Here is a 20,270-nt window from a genome sequence, read left to right on the forward strand (position 1 = left end):
ATGTGGTCAAAGAGGGCATGAAGGGAAGCTGGTGTGAGAGAAGAGGATGCACAAAACCAGGATAAATGGAGGACATTGATTCACTGTGGCGACCCCTGAGGGGAAAAGCTGAAAGGAAAAGAAAAGAAGATTATAAACACTTTTCTTTTGCTCGCGATCAGAGGCAAGAAAAAATAAATAAATAAATACACCTTGTTTAGAGGAGACCTTTAAGGGTGATGCTGTGACATTTTGGTGACATTTCATCTCGGGCGAGACTTTCAGAAAGATTTCAATCTTCAATGTGACTCTTGGCTTTCATTACTATTTGACATATCTCAAGCCATTTTATTCCCTCCGCATGCTTTCTTAATCCATTCAGTCCTAAGTGCATTTGTCAAATGTTGACGGTCCGAAATGGCAAAACGGCGATAGCACAAAGTGCTACAAGAGACGTTTCCAGCCTGAGCACTTTGCAAACCCTGCCGAGAGCCCTCATGTCATTATGGCGCTTCACTGCCAATGTTGATCAGTGAAGGATGCGTTCAGTCACCAAAAGCTTGTGAACCGTAGCGGCCCGTCTGTAAAGCAAGGCGGGGTTCAACCGGATTTGACACATTTAGGCCATGTCGCATTTGAGCATGACAAGGCCGGCCGGCTGTACATCCCGCAGTTGAAACGCTCCAATGTAGAATCCCTTTAAAGTGTAACAATGGACTGCCGTGTCATTTTAACTCAACCGTTTGAAATAAGCGCTTATCCGACAGTGGAAGTGGGTGTTTCATGACGGTGAGTACGATCGGTGAAATTGAAGCTATGTGAGACACACTCGTTTGTAAAGCACTCAATTCCAGGCAACACTTTGTGGATTTGATGCTCCGGCTCAACAACTTGACCTATTTTATCAGGATCAAGGAGAAAATCGGCCATCTAGTCAGTAATTCGTTGTCTGACCGCTCCGCGACCCGCCATGATGAAATTTACAGGAATTAGAACAGGGGGTTTTAGGAGAGGAATGCTATCTTGCAATTCATTCTTTATAAGTGAAACTATTTGCGATTTTTTTTTTTGGGGGGGGGGGGGGTATTATTATAAGAGTGCAATGTAGTAGATTAGTAGTTTTCTGCCATCAGATAATAAGCATGGATTGAGCATTTCAACCATGGTCAGCCCCCTTTCCTTTCTGATGTTTACCATATTTTCCGGTGTATAAGGCGCACCAAAAAACCTTCATTTTCTTCAAAAAGTGACCCAGTGCCTTATAGGCAGGTGCGCCTTATATGTCAAGTCATATTGAGCTACAACAGGTCTCGCAACTACTATAAGCAGCCACCAACTCCATTTCTCCCTTAGAAGAAGCAGTGCGTAACTCCAGCCTCTGCTGTAGCGCCTTATAACATGGTGTGCCTTATATTTGGAAAATATATATATTTATATATTATATTTTGGGGAAAAATGCATTCATTGAAGGTGCGCCTTGAATTCCGCTGCGGCTTATATAAGAAAAAACGTTTGAAAAATCACCATTCATTGTGGGTGCCACTTATACTCAGATGTGTCTTATACACCGGAAAATACATTATATGTCTCTATCCCACAATTTCATTGAAAGTAATGACAGGGCAACACAAACAATAAAAAAAATGCTAACATGCTAAAGGGCAACATGCTAACCAGAGGACCACCATGTCGCCATATTTCGGATTGGATGTAACTTTATTCCTCTCACAGTGGAGAAATATACATTTCACAGCAGCAAAGTTACAAAAGGATGAGGAAAGGAAAGATAGAAGTAGAAAAACAAAATACAGGTGTTGCTAAAAAGGCAGGCACACTTACGGCTACATTTTGAAGTCTAAAAAACAACTAAATAACAAATAATATGACAACACAAAGACACAGAGAGTCATTCATTCTTCAGCACTTGCGTACCCTCTTTGTGACATGAAGCAGTTCTAGATGAACTACATAATAGTTGAAATGATTATTAATAATTACTGTATCTCCATTGTGCTGAGCTAGTGATGTCTTGATGTAATTCCTGGATAAGTGAGCGATAAAACGCTATGTCGTTGAATTAGCAAGACCGTTTTGAGAAATAAGATCATGTTGATTGTCAGCCAAGATGTCGCGGTACTACAACCCAGAGTTTTAAACCTCACGGCGTCTTGTGGTCGATCTCCAAAAGGAAACAAATATTACTTTTCCCCGCGTGAAATCACCAGACATGTTTCAGGCGCTTGATTGATTGAACTTTCTTTGCAGCCATGAAAAGAAATCACGTCGCTCCTGCTGGACTGTGCGCCAACTCGCATCAATCACAGACCGAGCGAAAGCTTGAGCGGCTGACGTTCAGACAGGGAGGCTGCCATTTTGCCTGCAGATATGCATCCCACAAAGAACACAGAACAGTGAAAGGGACTGATCTTTGACAATCTGCAGAGATGTTCTGAGACGACATACTGTATTTGAACCAAAATATTTTTTTTATTTTTTTTGAGTTTTGAAGCTGGGTTCATTGTTGACTTACTTTATCTCTGCTTTCAGTCTCTGTAAATCATGCGCCCACCCAAAATCACCCTTCAATACCATTTTAATACATTTGTTTTAACACGCAATGCATGATTTAAGTATGCTAAGCCTAGTCATCAAGAAGAATGTTCAAGGTCAAACTGCATCAGGTTGCAGGAGCTTTCAATATGATTCCCCAAGCATGTACACATACAAGAAATTTGTTTTTAGTAGTATAAGCCATCATAATATTGCACAGAGAAGCAATACCCGTGGTGGGGGTTACAGACAGAGAGAGTGAGGCCGTTAAACATTAAAGAAACAGGCAGACGACAGAGAGAAAATGAGAAAATGGATAGAAAACAGTGAAATGTGGACTCGTTTCAACTTTGATAGTTCAAAGGCATAGTATAGACTGCAAGGTTAAAATATATATCAATCAGGCTCCACAAATAACCCGCACAAGTCTGTATGTACACTTCTATCAACCCAGCTAAACAGATCACAATTGATGAAGAACTAGATACAATTATCACAGAGAAAGCACCTGCAAGGGATCATTCCTCAAGATGGTGAAAGAAGAAGGTTATGTTCCTCATCAAGTGTTTAATGCTGAGGAACCCGGACACTCCATTCCATCAAGCCATGAACGACCATCACAAAGGTAAATAAAACAACTTCATTGTACTGTACAGATTATTTCTTTAATCATAATACTATAGACTATATACATAAAATAAGGCATATTTTGTGTAGTTTTAAGGCTTAGAAAATAGAAAATTATATTTTATGGGGACCTGGGAACGGATTGTTTTAATGGTATCCTCTGGGAAATTATTTTTTGGGATACACACTTTTCGCCTTACACACTCTGTCTGGGAACCAATTAAATTCGTAAGCCAAGGTCCCACTGTATGTGTTTTCCACATATAAGGCACTCCCACATTATAAGGCGCTACAATAGAGGCTGGGGTTACGCACTACTTCTACTCTAATGGGGTCGGTGGCTAATGACAGTAGTTACGAGTGGCTTAATATTACTTCACATATAAGGTGCACCGGCGTATCGCACAGGGTCATCTTTTGAAGAAAATCAAGGCTTTTAGGCGCGTCTTATACACCGGAAAATACGGTATTTATTTTAAACCCGTGTGCGTCCGCCATTCAAGGCACATTGTCTCAATATCACTCAGAAACTTGAGCCCCCCCCCTACCACGCACCCTCTTTCCAATTTTTTTCTGCTTTATGCATTCTCCATTAGTGAGGTGTCAGCACGCTTTGGCGCCACTATAGATCTCCATGTCAAAACATCCCAGCAAGCTGTCAACCGGACTCCCTCCACGGGCTTCGCCTCAGTGAAGGCTCTCACACATTGTTCTGCTCGGTTGATTTGCTGCCACTTTCATTATTAGTAATACAGGTTCCCATTTGGAAAATGGCAGCACTTGGATGGGATTACCTTGTTTGTAATTGTCTTTCAGGGGCTAATTCTTGCAAGGGAACAATAATCTTCTTACTTGGAATATTCTCTCCTTTTTTGTCTCCAACTTGCTGGGAGTATTTATTGTGTTTTGATTCATTTACATTTAGAAAAAAACATATGCTGTGTGTTTTGGCTACTCTGTGACAGATGTATTAAAACGGAGTTGTTTACATGTCAATCAAAATGTCGCCCTGGCAAAGTGACTCGTGGCACACGAGATTCTGTACTCACTTGAACCACTCTCTGCTTGATACTTTGCACATTGCCTCACAGTTTTTCGACTTACATTAAGAAATTTGATTAGATTCGCCTTTATTAGGGTCCTCGATACATATTTTTTGTCTTTTTATGATGATACTTGTGTGTTCTACATACTTGGCCAATAGAGATGATTCTCAAAGTCAGCTTTATTGTCAAATATGCTAATATGCATGGCATACACCACAGATGAAATTAATGTCCTCTCGGACCCAGCGTGCAAGGCACTTATAATGTGGCTAAAAAAGATAGACAATTGACAACAGACAATACATGTAATTTCTGAATGTAAAGTGAGGTAATGTCGTATGTAAAGTGAGGTAGTGTCGTATGAAAAGTGACGTAATGCAGTAATGCAAATACAAACCAAAAAAGGGTTGAAGTGAGGTCTTGCAGAAAAAAAACGAGAAAAATAGAGTTCAGGATGATAGTACAGCATGTAGCGTGTACTCAGAGTTCGGTGAGTGTGGCAGGGGGAAGAGGCAGTGGGGGCAGGGCTGGGAGGGAGTTGAGTCTCCAGACTGCCTGGTGGCAGAAACTGTCCTTGAGCCTAATGTTGAGCAGATTACTTACTCACAGACAGTGTAGGTGTTCAAATAAATACCTGACATGTTTCGGCGACTACTTCCGCCTTCGTCAGAGTGTCACGGCTATAGTAGGGAGTGTCACATTTATTTGAACACCTACACTGTCTGTAAGTAAAGAATCTGCTCAACATTAGATATCAAGTAGACAGGATGAACTTAGTACAACGATGTCCTTGAGCCTGCTGGTCTTCTCATTATGATATGAGAAATTTGACTAGTGACGAGAACATATGGAAGTTTTTATTTTCTAATCAAAGAGAAAGAGAAGGAGCAGAAGACAACATGATTTGGACTGTTAAAAAAGAATAGGTCAAGTTTTGCATGATGGTAGAGGAACCAAAAAGCAGTGAGGTAGTAAGTGGGTTGGACTGAACAAAATGTATGAACAAAAATAAATACCTGAAAGAGTAAGTAAAAAAGTTCGTAAGCCAAGGGGGCTTCGTAAATCGAGGTATCACTGTACAAACAAAGTAACGAGAGAACGAGCAACACCTGGATAACACACCAGGGCTTGAGGGAGCTGATTGGTTAACATCATCTAGATGATGAGAACACGTGACGCCCCCAAAAAATAACAAAAAAGCACAAGGAAACAAGGCTTTCCTCGCAGTCGTCTCCAGTTTGCAAAAAAATACATAGTTCACTCTTTCTCTTTCAAGTTTGGTCAGCCACAAAGCAGTTGTTTCACTGTGCATTTAAATAAAAGTGAGGGACCTGCCATTTGCATGCCGTTGATTTATGACACTAATAAGTCTGCATAAGACCTTGTCGTAAAGCACATGCATTACTTTTACACAAGTAGCAATCTACAGTAGCTCTGAGCTAAGCCATTCAATTCATATGCTCTGATTTTAATAACTTGTAAACGTCTTGATCGTCGCCATGAGCGTCAACAGGGAAGGGGGGAGGGTTAATTATTAATTATCACTCTGAACCAGAGTTATACATCATCTTCAACTTTTCTTTTGAAACAAAGAAATACTTTTCCTTTGTTTCTAACGCTCCAAAGCTTGAATGATTAAACACCTCCTTATGTTCGCTACCCCGAAAATGCTGAATTGGAACAACGGTTGCGCTAAATGTGGAACAGTCATTCTCTTCTTTGCTTTAGAATGATCAATTCTTTACAAAACTGTTTACGACGCACATACAAGACATCTGATGTTTGTTCACCTTGAATGTAACCGAAATACTTTTGGATTTTCTCAAACTCGACTCGCCACATCAAAGTGAGCTTCACGATTGACTTGAAATACATGATAAATAGCTAGCTACCTAGCTAAGGAGATCGCTCACTAGCTCGCTAACTGGCTAGGTAGATAGCTCGCTACTTAGCTAACAGTATAGGTAGAAAGCTCACTAGCTCACAAACTAGCCAGGTAGATAGCTCACTAGCACTTGCTATCTAGCTCGCTACATAGCTTGCTATCTAGCTTTCTAGTCAGCTATCAAGCTCACTATCTAGCTCGCTATTTAGCTCACTAGCTATCTCGCTAGCTAGCGAGCAAGATAGATAGATCAAATGTTTACGACTATTATAATATTATTATATATTAGTTATTCAGTTTTTTTGTTTTGTTTTATTTTTACTTCAAGATGGCGCCGCGAGAGTGGCTGCCTTTCCAGCAGCTCCTGTATTTGGTGTTTCTACTTCTCTTTCCTTTCCTCTTCCTGTCACAGCTTTGCTGCTGTGAAATGTAAATTTTTCCACTGTGAGACAAATAAAGGTACATCCAATCCAATAATGTATTTGGGGTTTATCCTGTGTGTAATAGAGTAATAGTTGTTCATTTCAGGACATTTTTTGTGTTTGTGTTGAACAACTGCACCAATTCTTAACATATTTTATTCATATTTTTGCACATAGGGCCTTGCCACCCAAACCCTTGCCACAACAGAGGGGCGTGTGAGGTCAGTGAGACTTACAGGGGGGACACCTTCATTGGATACGTCTGCAGTTGTCCACCCGGCTTCAGTGGGGTTCACTGCCAACACAGTAAGTTACACCCCAACCATACATACCATGTCACGTTCAACCTAAGCCCCCCGAAAATGTTTTGGCAATACTTTGCATCTTAAATGCATTTTGCCTCAACGCTGATATGATGTTAAGTGTTTCACAACGTACTCACCGCAGGCGTTCTCTTAACATGTCAATTAGCAAGCGCCCGCTGACTCCGACCCTGACCCTTTACACTAATGATGCTGTTCTTCCAACAACACTGATATCAGATGAGTTGTTTGCTTACATGTAATCTTGTTTATTAATGAAAAGACATAACACAAAAGGGAAATGGAAAAAGTCGGCATATCTGTATCACATTATTGTATTCGTCTCCAGCCAAAAGCGGTGCGCCGCTGGCAAGCCTTCTCATCATAATTCAGTTATTGTTTCCTTTTAAGCCCTCACAGTTGTGGGAAGCTGATTCGAAATGGGCTGAATGCACTTATGTCTGCCAATTTTTCTCACAGCCATTACAGTTCAATGCGAGTAAATGAGTAAGCGAGAAAATGGGAGATTGACAATTCTTAATCTGGAGAGACAAACAATCGTATTGAACGATAAACAGACATAAATAATTGCTGCAATAGAATGGCAGACATGGCGGAGAAAATTATCATTTACCACACCTTGAACTGGAGGCTGACAACAAGCAAGACGGATACGATTCTTGCATTCAGGTTTTTGAAGTTGAATTTGAATACATCGTTTTTACAGAAATAAAGAATGATCAAAAACTAAAACCAATTTGAAAGTTAAAAGTGAATTAATCAATGACAGTGTCCATTATAAACTTAAAGGACAACCGACACCTCGGGACAAATTGTGTCCATAATTTGTAAAATGACTTCAAATGACTTCTACTGAGCGCATTTTACAAAGATTCCACCGCATATAGTTATATTTTATGTTTTAAGACTCTTGTTTTCGAGTTGATGACGATGCCTGACATGACGTCACGAACGCCCCTGACCGAGAAAGCGACACACAATGCATTTTGGGTACTTTGGTTGGTCTGAAAACATCGTGTTGATCCGTGTTGATGGTGAAATTAGAAGGAAAACACATAAATAACGAGATAGTGAATCGTTATGTGTTCCACCAAGATTTGCGGTAAGAATTGCGGTAACACCATACAGAAGTTAACACAAATTCCCAGCAGACAAGTCAGCCCATTTCCAACGGAGCTTGGGCGCCATCTTGTGCATTTTCTGGGCGCTACATTGGAGTCCAGCTGGCTCGAATTGATCGGGAAGAACTTTTTTAATCGATTGCAAACAGTTGTGCTTTCCTCTTCAGAACTATTTGAATAATATTCAAAACTGAATGAAGAAGAAAGCAAGAAAGCATCTCCTCCGAATCTGAACTCTCTGAAGCCATTGTTTTGATTCTGGAGCAATGCAAGACGTCCTGGCGTGACGTCACGAACTGGGGGCGGGACTTTCTGAAAATCCCCAATTCGCCGCTCAGTTTGTTGCAGTTTTAACACACTTAGTCATTTTTATTGGTGTTTTGCATTTGACTAAAAATATTTGGGTATTTTGGATGCTATAAAACGTTTTTCTGATGTCAGTTAAAATAGATATATAAATGGAATCTTTGTAAAATAGGCTCAGTAGAAGTCATTTGAAGCCATTTTACAAATTATGGACACAACTTGTCCGAAGATGTCGGTTGTCCTTTAAATCTGCGTTATTTTTCTAAGAACATTTTAGCATTATTGATAACATACATGTCCTCAATCTTCATTCAATCAATAAATGCTCTACATTTTAAATAATAGCATGCATTGGATGAGGAGCGAGTAGAATGAGAAAGAAATGTAAGAAACGCTACTTAGATGTCTTCTCTTTGGCGACATTTTAACTACAAAGGCATCATCGATCAACCACTGCTTGTCTCAGTTTCATTATATACACAACCATATATTGTCTCAAAGACAGTTTTACGTATTTTTCCCCACCGTACTGATCTCACTTTTTATGAAAGCCACGCACTTCAAACTGAACCCACCACCAGTTGATTTCAGCAAGGCATCCATGTTCCGAAAATGTGATTGCTGCTCAGAGAAAAGTTGAAACGGAATAGGCTTCTTTTAATAAGGTTACACATTCAGGCAATGAAGATTAATGAGAAGCGCAATGGAAGTTCAACATTAAACCAAAGACAAATCCGGAATTTGAAAAGCGTTTGTGTAGGCTACTCGTGTTCTTACATACCGTCGTGTCTGGCTTTTACCACATTTGATTTACTGCTGTCAGAGCCAAATCCAATTTCACACCTTTGAACATTATCCTTAATACGTCCATTACACATCCTTCGAGTTAGAGCTGCTTTGTGAAGCTCGGCTACAAACGTCTCATATGTGGACGAGAAGAATAACTCCAAGTAGTCTTGCGTTTTGTAAATGAACTGCACTGTCAAGGCTCACAATTACTTCTTGGTAGAGCTTTTTCTTTTTCCAAATCATTGACTTCGTTTGAGGTGCAATCGAGCCATTTGACATTCGGGTGACCTGAAGCAAGGGTTTAATTAAACAATAAAAATGTAGCAATATAAAAAGGAAATTTTAAGGGTGCAGCAATTCAATATTTTACTGAGTACTATTTCAATATGATACAGTGAAACCTCGGCTTATGAACTTAATTGGTTCCCATAAAGTGTGTGTAAGGCGAAAAGTTTGTCTGGCAAACATTTATTTCCCATAAGAACCATTAAAAATGACAATAATCCGTTTCCAGGTCCCCATAAAACATAATTTTCTACTAAATAAGCCATAAAACTACACAAAATATACCTTATTTTATTATAATAAATGTGGTATTGTACTGCAATTAAAGAAATAAACTGTCCTGTATAATAAAGTTGTTTTATTTACCTTTGTGATGTTAGTTGATGTAGTTGCCTCTTGATGATATCCGAGTGAAGTTGCCATGCTTTCTCAGGGATAATACCCTCACTCACATGATCCCCTGCTAGCTGCTTTTCGTTAAACCAAATCAACAGAAGTTTTTCAAGCTTTTCTATTGCCAGAGACCGTTGCTTAGACAACACATAAACACCCTTAGCCACACGTAGCAATGGTCGACATAACGTACAGGTACTGGGACACTAAATCACACAAACGCACACCTCGTTCGTGTTTTTCGATGATCTTCTGTTCGACCTTAATTTTCATAATTTCGTAATTTTGTGTCCTCTTGGGCTTAACACGAGCCTGTGGTGGGGTCTTTTTTGGTCCCATAACAGCAAAAGTAATCCACTCAATAGCAAACCACGTCTGCACTCAAAGGGGGTGATGCAAATTAATAATAAAGGCAAATCCAATCCAATCCAAAAACTAGTCCGCCAGCCACCGTGGCACTGTTCGACCGTGTGGTTTGGTGTTCATCCGCCGCCAAGATTATATTCTCGCCGTAAGCCGAGGTATCACTGTACTGACAAAATATTTACAAACACATGCATGTTAGCTTGATTACAGAGCAATTATCAAGACAAATGAGAGAAACACATTAATATGGCCCTTTTGCATATACAGTAATGTAACTTGTCACCATGGTAATAAACAAGACACGTTTGCTGCCAGTCGCAACTATCAAATATCCCAATGTTATAGTGCCATAAGCTAGTGGGTTAATGTTTTATGAATCTCACTGATTTGCGTAGCATTCATATTTACAGTGCTTCAGGTCATACACGGCGTCACACCGGCAGAGAGGAACTTCTGTGTTACAACAATTACACGCCACGGTTGTCGCCTTGCGTTTTAATCTGGCTTGTCTCATACATTTCTGCCATTTTCCCGTGTTGTCATCTGACTAGCTTAGCTACCACCTGGACATGTGTCGTGCCCGCTCGTAATTTTTCTTTTCCCTGAGTGAATGGGAAGTGAAAAACACTTATTTTTAATGGCAAACTGCGATGCGGAACGTCTTATTTTGAGCCTTGAGGCTTGTGTACCTACATTTTAGCTAACCCGTTGTGACTTTAAGTCTTTGACAGCTATCGGCTAACATTATACTCTGAAGGTAACAACAGTTCAAAGTCTCTGCGGACTTGTGTCACATCAGAAAGGTTTATGACATTCAATTTACTCAATACTTCCAATAGGTTTCCGAGAGGGGAAAAAACAATCTGACTTACACCACCAGACAGCCCATTAGCTAATGTTGTGTACTAGCATGAAATGAGTGCTACCCAGCTTTCAGCTATTGGCCTTGTCAATTGAAGTTTGGCTTTCGTGTGACCGATAACATTGTTTCAGCCTTCGTTCCTACCGTCTTCTATTATAATCTGTTTCATGAACTATCGTGACAACCAAGCTACTAGCACTCTGATATCAGGAAAGGAGTCAAACATCGTAATGAACTGTCAAAGCGTAGATAGAAACTGATTGCAATGGTCGTCATGAGGTGGAGCGCATGTAACCGTAACTAGCATTGAACATGGCAGTAGCCTGTTAAACAAAAGAAATGAACAGGGTAACCTAAATTGCTAATGGTCGTCTTTTAGATGCCGGTTGCTGATGACGGACTTTTTGACATTCCTCATGGAACACGGTAGTCGTGCGGAACTGATAAGGACTAAATGTAGGAAACGTGAATAAGACAGACAGCGTATTTTGTTCATCGACAGTCGTTATCTTGGCTCCTGCCACAGGACAATCGGTCCGACTTAAATCTGCTGTGCGCCATGACTTTTAATCAATTCCCTTGCCACAGATCACAGGCTACCTTTCATCAGTCTGTGCTGATGCACCTGTAGTTTTTCTCTTCATGTTCATTTATATCCGCGATAACGTTCGCTCGAGCTGCTGACATCTACTTGAATTTTAAGTCTGCGAAAAGACAGTCCAATGAACTTTTCCGCTCACGTCGTGCATAGTAAGATAGTCATAATGACAACCGTGTTAACGCTGCATTCCAGACTTCTGGCACGGTGGAAATAGTTCACACCAATTTCTATGCGGAAAAGTTTGTGGGAAATAGCGAGCTTTGCAACTGCCTCTGTCGACTTGCCTCATATGTCTTTTCACTCTTCGTCCGAGTGCAAGTAAATGAGAGTTGCATGTCATTGCCAATCTGGACAGCTTTTGTCCATTTACATCACATGTGTCACAGTCAAGGTCCGGGGGACATATTCGGCCCGTCAGATCATTTTTTTCGGCCTGCAAAAGCAAATGAATCCTAACCAAAATTTCATATTCGTGGATGTAAACCACAATAACAGTCATTAATCTTGACTTCAGATTTGAAAACTAGTTATTCATTAATTTGTTGTGTGCTCTATATGTAATATGTAGAGGGGATTAAACATTCTAATGGCTTCCCCAAATTCATAATGGCCTGCGAGAGGAAACCATAATACAATGTGACCCATGGAAAAAAATGACTTTAACACCTCTGATTTACATCAATGACAAACGACAGAATTTTCAAGACATCAGGTCGCATAGGTTTTGGAACTTTTCACAGTAAAACTGCAAACAATACAAGATTAAAGGACAACCGACATCTCCGGACAAGTTGTGCCCATAATTTGTAAAATGGCTTCAAATGACTTCTACTGAGCGTATTTTACAAAGATTCCACAGCATATAGCTATATTTTACATTTTAAGACTCGTGCTGAATATTCCGGAAGTCTTGTTTTTGAGTTGGAGACGAATCCGTACGTGACGTCACTGAAGGAACGCCCCTGACCAAAAAAAAGGACACATTGTAGCAGTCCTTCCATCACGTCAATGCTTGTTTGGTCTGAAAACCTCGTGTTGCGCCAGAAGAGGGCGTCCAAGCTCCATATAAGGAATTTATCAGCCTGTGGAAACGCAATACACTGTCATGTCTACAAGAGGTCGCCATTTTCTGCCTCTTTTCTGGTGATCGATTTCTTCCCCCAATGTTGCCTCAAAATGACATGGAATAAATTCTTTAATTGATTGCAAACATGTATGCTTTCCTCTTCAGAACTATTTGAATCATATTCATAACTGGATGTCTACCAAGAAAGCGTAATCTCCGAATCTGAAGCCATTGTTTTGATACTCCAGCAATGCAAGACGTCTTGGTGTGACGTCACGAACTGGGGGCGGGACTTTCTGAAAATGCCCAATTCGCAGCTCAATTTTTTGCAGATTTTGGACACTTTAAGTCATTTTTATTGGTGTTTTACATTTGAATAAAAATATATACTGCGTGTTTTGGGTATTTTAGATGCTATAAAACGTTTTACTGATGTCAGTTAGGAAACAAAAAAGTGACGTCGGTTGTCCGTGAAAGTAAATTATCACACATATTCATTTCGCGTTGTCAATCGAATGTTGAGTCAGAGTTGTAATTCCACAAAATTTACTATAATGTACCAGTGTGTTTACAAAATCTGTTTGCTATTCATCCGAGCCGCTCAAAGCTATCATTTATTTAAGCAGTAAAACTAAACTCATTTTCGGGGAAAATTTTAACCTCATCCTTCAAAATGATCCTGTGGGGGCAGTTTTAACTCAATTGATGAAAATGTACAGCTAAAAAAAGTTTCCGGAAATGTTTGCTCAAGGAAAAAAGTTGTAAACAGACTGAAGAAATACTGAAGTTTCAGTCAGGGTGCCTTGGGTATGATTTGTTTTTTTTTTAATCATCTGACTTTGGGTCACAAAAGTTGGGAAGGATAATGCATATTATGGTAATCTGTTCGCCAGTTTTGTTCTGCCTCTGCTTTGGTGACAGCTCTGACTGGAGGCATTAGAGTCTCTGTCTTTCTCAAAAGCAAATCCAATAATGTAAATTTATCTCCAAGTCTGTGGTGAATAATTTTTTTCATACTGCTGATTCTGTGCTCTTCATTTATAAAAGCCCAGAGTGCAACAGTTGCTACAAAATGAATCCTAATACAGTGATACCTCGGCTTACGAATGCTTTCGCTAATGAACTTTTCGCTTTATAACCGTTAAATTCGCGAGAATATAATCTTGGCATGCAAACTATTTTTTTCCGGAAACACACGGAGTGCCACAATGAGTGGTGTGTCGTTCGTGAACGAGCCGGTTCTTAAAGCTCCTGAAGGAGTTTACCAAGTCGTAATTTAGTTCAAGGCCAGATCTCCTACATCAGGGGTGTCAAAGTCATTTTTTTGCCGCGGGCCACATTGTAGTTATGGTTTCCTCTCGAGGGCCGTTATGAATTTGGGGAACCCATTAGAATGTTTAAATCCCTTCAAATATTACATATAGAGCACACAGCAAATTAATGAATAACTCGTTTTCAAATCTGAAGTCAAGAATAATGACTTTTATTTTGGTTGACATCCAAAAATATGAAATTTTGGCTCAGATTTTAGCAATCATCATGGAATTTAACAAGTTTGATTTGCTTTCGCGGGCCGAAAAAAATGAAATGGCGGGCCGGATTTGGCCCGCGAGCCTTGACTTTGACACCTGTGTCCTACATGAAGATGACAGTTTAACAAGATGTGTCTGTTCACCTCAGATTTTCTGTGCTTCGAAGCATAAAACTTCTCTATCACAAGATAAACATGGTTGTAGTTGATACTGATAATCACATGAAATATGTTTTTTTTTTCATTATAACCAATATAATTGGGAAAACGAACACTATCAAAGTGTTTGGGAGTCTAACTACTTGTATTCATCGTGAGCAAGCATACAGGCTTGCCGCTGTGCTCAATTATCGGGCGATAGATCTTTCGGGAGGACACGGTCGTTTCCTCGTATTGCATTACCCCACCCACTGTTTTCTTTTCAATCTGTGGTCAGATACATTTACAGCAAGATGTGAGCTTTTAATGTGAAAAGTTCCACAGTTGACCAAATATCTCAAGAAGTGACCCCAGTTACGCAGCCAAATCTCAAGTTATCATTGAACAGTAGCTTACAGATTGGCGGTTAATGGTCTATGAAGTCCAACAATGGGAATATAATTCAGGTTTTGCTCATTTATGGCTTCAGTTTTTTTTTTTTACTGCACACATTAGAAGTCATAAAGTCCGAGTCGGTTGAAATAATGTTATTTCTAAGAGTCTCAATAATTTCTGAAAATTGACAGATAAATGTTTTGACGTTACTTTTAGGAAATCTGACCATAAAACCTACGTTACAAAAACAACTGTACCATATATACGTACAGTAAAGTCTCGTTATATCGATATCGGATATATCGATAGTATCGCTTATTACGATACTATTTCTATGAACGCAAGGAGAAAATTACATGTGCGCAGGGTCGGATATATCGATAGTCCCGGTTATATCGATATTTTTTCAGACTCCCTTGAATATCGATATAACGAGACTTTACTGTATATATATGCTCTATAATTAAGTAATAATCAGTTAATAACAACACATGGCAGTGCATAGACTGGAAAGATGCGTTGCCAACAGAGCTCGGATAAGTAAGCAGCAATCCAGGCAGAATTCAGGCTTCTGGCAGTTACGGATGCAATCGTTAGCATTAGCAATCTCACACTTTAATCAGCCACTGCTAAATTAAATGTTAATTTTTTTTCAGCATATCTTCTCAGCTGCTAATTTGCTGTACCATCCTAATTATCTTGTTGTGGCTGAACACTAACCTGCAATGTGGATGGAAAATGCTGTGTTGGTGACCTTTAGCCTTGTTAGCATTCGTCTTTTCTGTTCTTAGCACCACTTTCCTTAGTCTGAATAGAGCTGCTTTTAGCAGCCATTGGAGAGCTATTATCAGATTGGATGTCTTTTAGCTCATTTTTTCCCTTTTCCCCACCAACACAAAAATACCGTATTTTTCTCACTACACTGTAAAGTGATTTAAAGTGCACCTTCTATGAATGGTCTATTTTAAAACAGTTTTTATATATAAGGCGTACCGAATGAGAAAGTACATCGAGTACATCATTGTGATTGCATTATGCATCCACTAAACAAAGATATGGTAAAGGGAATACAATACAGCTTTATGTATATCGAGCTTTCACAACCACTGCAGCTCCAACAAAGTGCTTTACAAAACCTTTAAAATACTACGGCCGAGAAATGAGAATATTGATCCATATATGAGGTGCATTGTATTACAAGGTGTACTGTCGGCTTTTGGAAAAAAAAAATATTGCTTTTAGGTGCACCTTATTGTGCGGAAAAAAACGGTCATTTAAAATAGTATTTTGTGTTACCTTGGTTTTTGAAAAACGAATGTGTAAAATATACTTGTTTCAAAAATTTTCTCTTGAATGTCCTTTGTCTGCAAGAATGCCGGAATTTGATTTCACGTTGGCTGTCAAGAAAAGAAGGTAATGGAGGTATAAAATCAGTCAGCCAGCCAACTCCTCCTTTTTAAAGAAGCCATTAAAACACGGTGCATTTCTTCAACTTTTCCTCTACTTTTTTTCTTCTTTTTATGAAGACGTTCAGCCGACGTGTTTAATCCCACTTGGCTTTAATTCCGATATACTGTGACCTTGCCACCTCTCCAGAAGCGAAAGACCTGGAGGACCTGAAAGATGGTGACAGCATCATCCGAGAGGAATTTCTAAATTCTCACACTCAATTCTGCCATCGGCTTATGCCTGGCACTTGCAGACACAAGGATACATTGATTAAAACTCCACCAAACGATCCTGCATTGAAACTCGCCAATCAATTAATGAAGACGCTCACGGGAAAGTCGTCAGAAATGTTTTGGAGATTGGGCAGCGATTTGAAGCGGCGATATCTCAGCGCCTTTGCCAAATTGGACGTAGCTACTCGTGATGTGTCGTTCGCGAACGAGCCGGTTCTTATTTTTGCTAGCTTCAGAGCTGTCCAACCTTGATGTCCATCTATTCTTGAAAACACCGTCTTGAAAATGTCTTTAACAGTATATCTATCTGCAACCAAATCAATTTCTCTCCTCCTTCAGCCGTTGTGGGTTGACAAAACCGCAATTAAATCAACACAACAATATATTTGCTTATGCAGCTCGCTACAGATACAGTGTGCTAGCTCTGGCCAGTATGCTCTTATCACCTAGCGGCTAGTGAAACTATGATTGGCTAGTTAAATGCTTAAAGGACAACTGACACCATTTTTTTTTGTTTCCTATTAAACATCAGAAAAAGGTTTTATAGCATCAAAAATACCCAAAACACGCAGGCTGATATTTTTAGTCAAATGCAAAACACCAATAAGAATGACTGTCCCAAAACTGCCACAAAATGACCCCGGAACTGGGCAGATTCAGAAAGTCCCGCCCCCAGCCCGTGATGTCACTATTGGTCACACACTGCCTTGCTCCCGAATCAAAACAATGGCTTCAGATTCGGAGAATATGCTTTCTTGTTACTCATCCAGTTATGAATATGATTCAAATAGTTCCGAAGAGGAAAGCATAAATGTTTGCAATTGATTAAATAAGTACTTCCGTACCAATTCGAGCCGTCTGGACTCTAATGTAGCGCCCAGAAAATGCACGAGATAGCGCACAAGCTCCGTTGGAAATGGGCTGATTTGTCCGCTGGGAATTTGTGTATATTTACACCTTATTTATGTGTGTTATCGCAATTGGATGCGACACACGATTTTTTCCTTCTAATTTCACAATTAACGTGGTGTTTTCAGATGAGAAAAAAGTACCCAAAATGCATTGTGTGTCGCTTTCTCGGTCACGGGCGTTCTCTCCGTGACGTCACTTGTCACTTAGGGGATCGTCATCAACTCGAAAACAAGACTTCCTGAATATTCAGCACCAGTCTTAAAACGTCAAATACAGCTATATGCTGTGGAATCTTTGTAAAATGCGCTCAAATTATGGACGCAACTTTTCCGGCGGTGTCGGTTGTCCTTTAAATATGAAAACAGAAGCACAACAAGATATTTTTAGGCCTGCAGAGAAGGCCTTGCAGTCCCTGATTGCCAACCACTGTGTGAACTATATGGTACATGGGACTTTACGGTCTATAGTCACTGTTGTGATGTTTTCAGTATATTTAGTGTAACAAATAGACACAAAAAACATTTGGTGTATAAAACATACCAGTTTAGGTGCAGTCTTGCTTTGCATATGAAAACTAAGCCGTGAATAAAAATAATGAAATCACAAAGTTTTGATGGAGGTGGAAAAAATAGTTTCCACCCTTGAGCTCTGGTCTGGGCATGAGGTGCTCTTTCATTTGTCCTGAAATATGAGCAGATCTATTATGTCAGAATTATATTCTTAAAAAAATGGAGGAAAGAAATCTGTTCTCTGGAAAAGTATTAAATGATATGGGCATATTTATCAATCGCGCTCAGAAAAGAAGCGTCTTTATGAGCAACCCGTGACATATTTGTGTTGTTTCGCTTCCATCAGTTATTCAGGAACTTATCAGAGTGAAAGCTTTAATGAAGTCACACTCACTCACTACAAAACTTCTATCATGACTTTTATGTGGACTCTGTATAAAAAAAATATGAAATGACCTTCAGTCCGAGACAGCAACGTATAAATTATCCTCTTAAAACATCTTTAATAAAGTCTTCTGTCATTTTGCTAATTAAACCGATGATATAGAGTACATGGAGTTCACAAAGTAAAGTCACTGGGCGTCTGTTTTTCATATCACCCCCTTAATGGATTCATGCTGTTATCAAGAGAATTGCAAGCTTTTTCTGTATCGAATCCAGCGTCTGACTGCTGGACCACCGTGAAGCCCACCAGCAGGGAGGCTTTTTACGGGCTAAACTCCTGCTATTTAAGGAAGTGGGATGATTACTTCAAATAACGCTTGAGTATTCGGGGTCAGAGGCTAATGTCCATCTCATTCATGACAATCACTGAACAAAGAGGTCCATATAACCTTGAGAGCCTGAAGGTCAAGAAAGACTTCTTCTATGAAAATGAGAAGTGGCTTGTCACGGGTGGCCTCAACTTAATTCATTCGCTGCCATCCCTTAATTTATTCAGGAATTGAAAAGTGCGTCGTGGAGCGGCATTCCCGAATTACTTCGGATTTTGGTTTTTCTTGCGTGGGGGTGCTGATAAAGCACTGGTCAGCCCTCTAGCAATGTTTTTTTACTTGTACGAGGAGGCAGCATTTGCCTTTTGTCCGTGTTAGCGCTTTGTTACAGCTTCAGCTGTTGTTAATGCGCTTTATAAATCAATATGTATGGATCGTGTTGTATTGTGTACACCCGCCCTCATTTCAAACTCATCGAACTGCAGGCCCATATACTGTAATTTAGGAATTACCGTAATTTCTGGACTAAAAAGCGCACCTGAATATAAGCCTCACCCAGTACATTTTTAAAATTTTATACATACATAAACCACACCTGTCTATAAACCGCACGTTTATAAAGAAAGACGGTACCCAGAAAAAGTTTTAATAACATACCTTAACCTCTCTTTCAAAACAGTGCCTGTTACGTGGTAGCAACACAACATGCATTACGGTAGTAACACAGCCCGAACAGGGCTGTTAAAAAAAACATGCCGGTACAAGTGAGACAAGGCAGCAACATGTTAGCACTCGCTAACACGTCTGGGTACTAAAACATACCAAGTCACTGAGACACGGAAGAAATACATTGGCAGACTTGTGCAAAAGTTGCTCTTCGCATACGGGCAGTTTTGGTAAACGGTTTCTCGCCGCCCTTTGAACTCGGAGGGCCACTTTAAATGCACGATTCACACACATAGTTACCGTAGTTGCATTAACTTGCGTCTTCCTCTGAACATATATTTGCCATGGCGGGCGTTAGAAAAAATGCGCAAATTGGCCGCATCGTTGCATAAATCGCAGGGTTGAAAGCTTGTGACAAAAGTCGCGGCTTATCGTCCGGAAATTACGGTCACTCATTTTTTTTTTTAGGAAAGAAGATAGTCTAAGGTTTTCAACGCTGTATTTAATGTGCATGTAGTCCTAAAACTTAATATTCTCTGTGTCCTGCAATTTGAGTGAAAATGACAAAAACCCTGGCACTGGAGTGGACACATTTTTGCACATCGTCTGGAAGTGAATGAGTTCAGATCAGATAACGTAAAATAGGAAAATCTTCATTTCAAGGGTGGCAAACTCATATTTTGCCACTGGTCATATGGTAGTTACGGTTTCCTCTCGGGGGCTGTGATAAATTTGGGGAAGTCATTAGAATGTTTAAACCTCTCCACATATTTCATATAGAACACACAACAAATCACTAATTTACAAATTTTAAATAAAAATAATGACAATTATTGTGCTTTACATTGGACAATTTGAAGTTTTTAGCAAGCATCACAAAGTTTAATTAACCTTTCCGGACCGAATAAAATGATATGTCGGACCAGATCTGGCCCCCGGGCCTTGACTTTGACACCAGTGCTTTATTTCATCTAACAATGGAGACATTTAGCAACCGTTATAGACTTTAGCTGAAGATACTCTCCCTACATAGGATTTTAGCTCATGTTCAAATCAAATGTATTTTTTACACATTGTTTATACACAAACAAAACTTCTTATG

The 20,270-nt window shown here is 39.7% G+C and overlaps 1 protein-coding gene across 1 annotated transcript in view; it reads left to right on the forward strand.

Moving 5' to 3' along the window:
* The window catches only part of edil3a (EGF like and discoidin domains 3a), a 105,687-nt gene that overhangs the window by 38,706 nt on the left and 46,711 nt on the right, over positions 1 to 20,270 (forward strand). The window contains exon 2 of the mRNA XM_088995445.1: positions 6,687 to 6,815. Within this exon, the coding sequence (XP_088851571.1) occupies positions 6,687 to 6,815 (129 nt within the window). The remainder of the gene's footprint in view (positions 1 to 6,686; positions 6,816 to 20,270) is intronic.

This window comes from Hippocampus bargibanti, linkage group LG04, assembly GCF_051943395.1.
Source record: "Hippocampus bargibanti isolate YZ-2025 linkage group LG04, ASM5194339v1, whole genome shotgun sequence".
Taxonomy (NCBI): Eukaryota; Metazoa; Chordata; class Actinopteri; order Syngnathiformes; family Syngnathidae; genus Hippocampus; species Hippocampus bargibanti.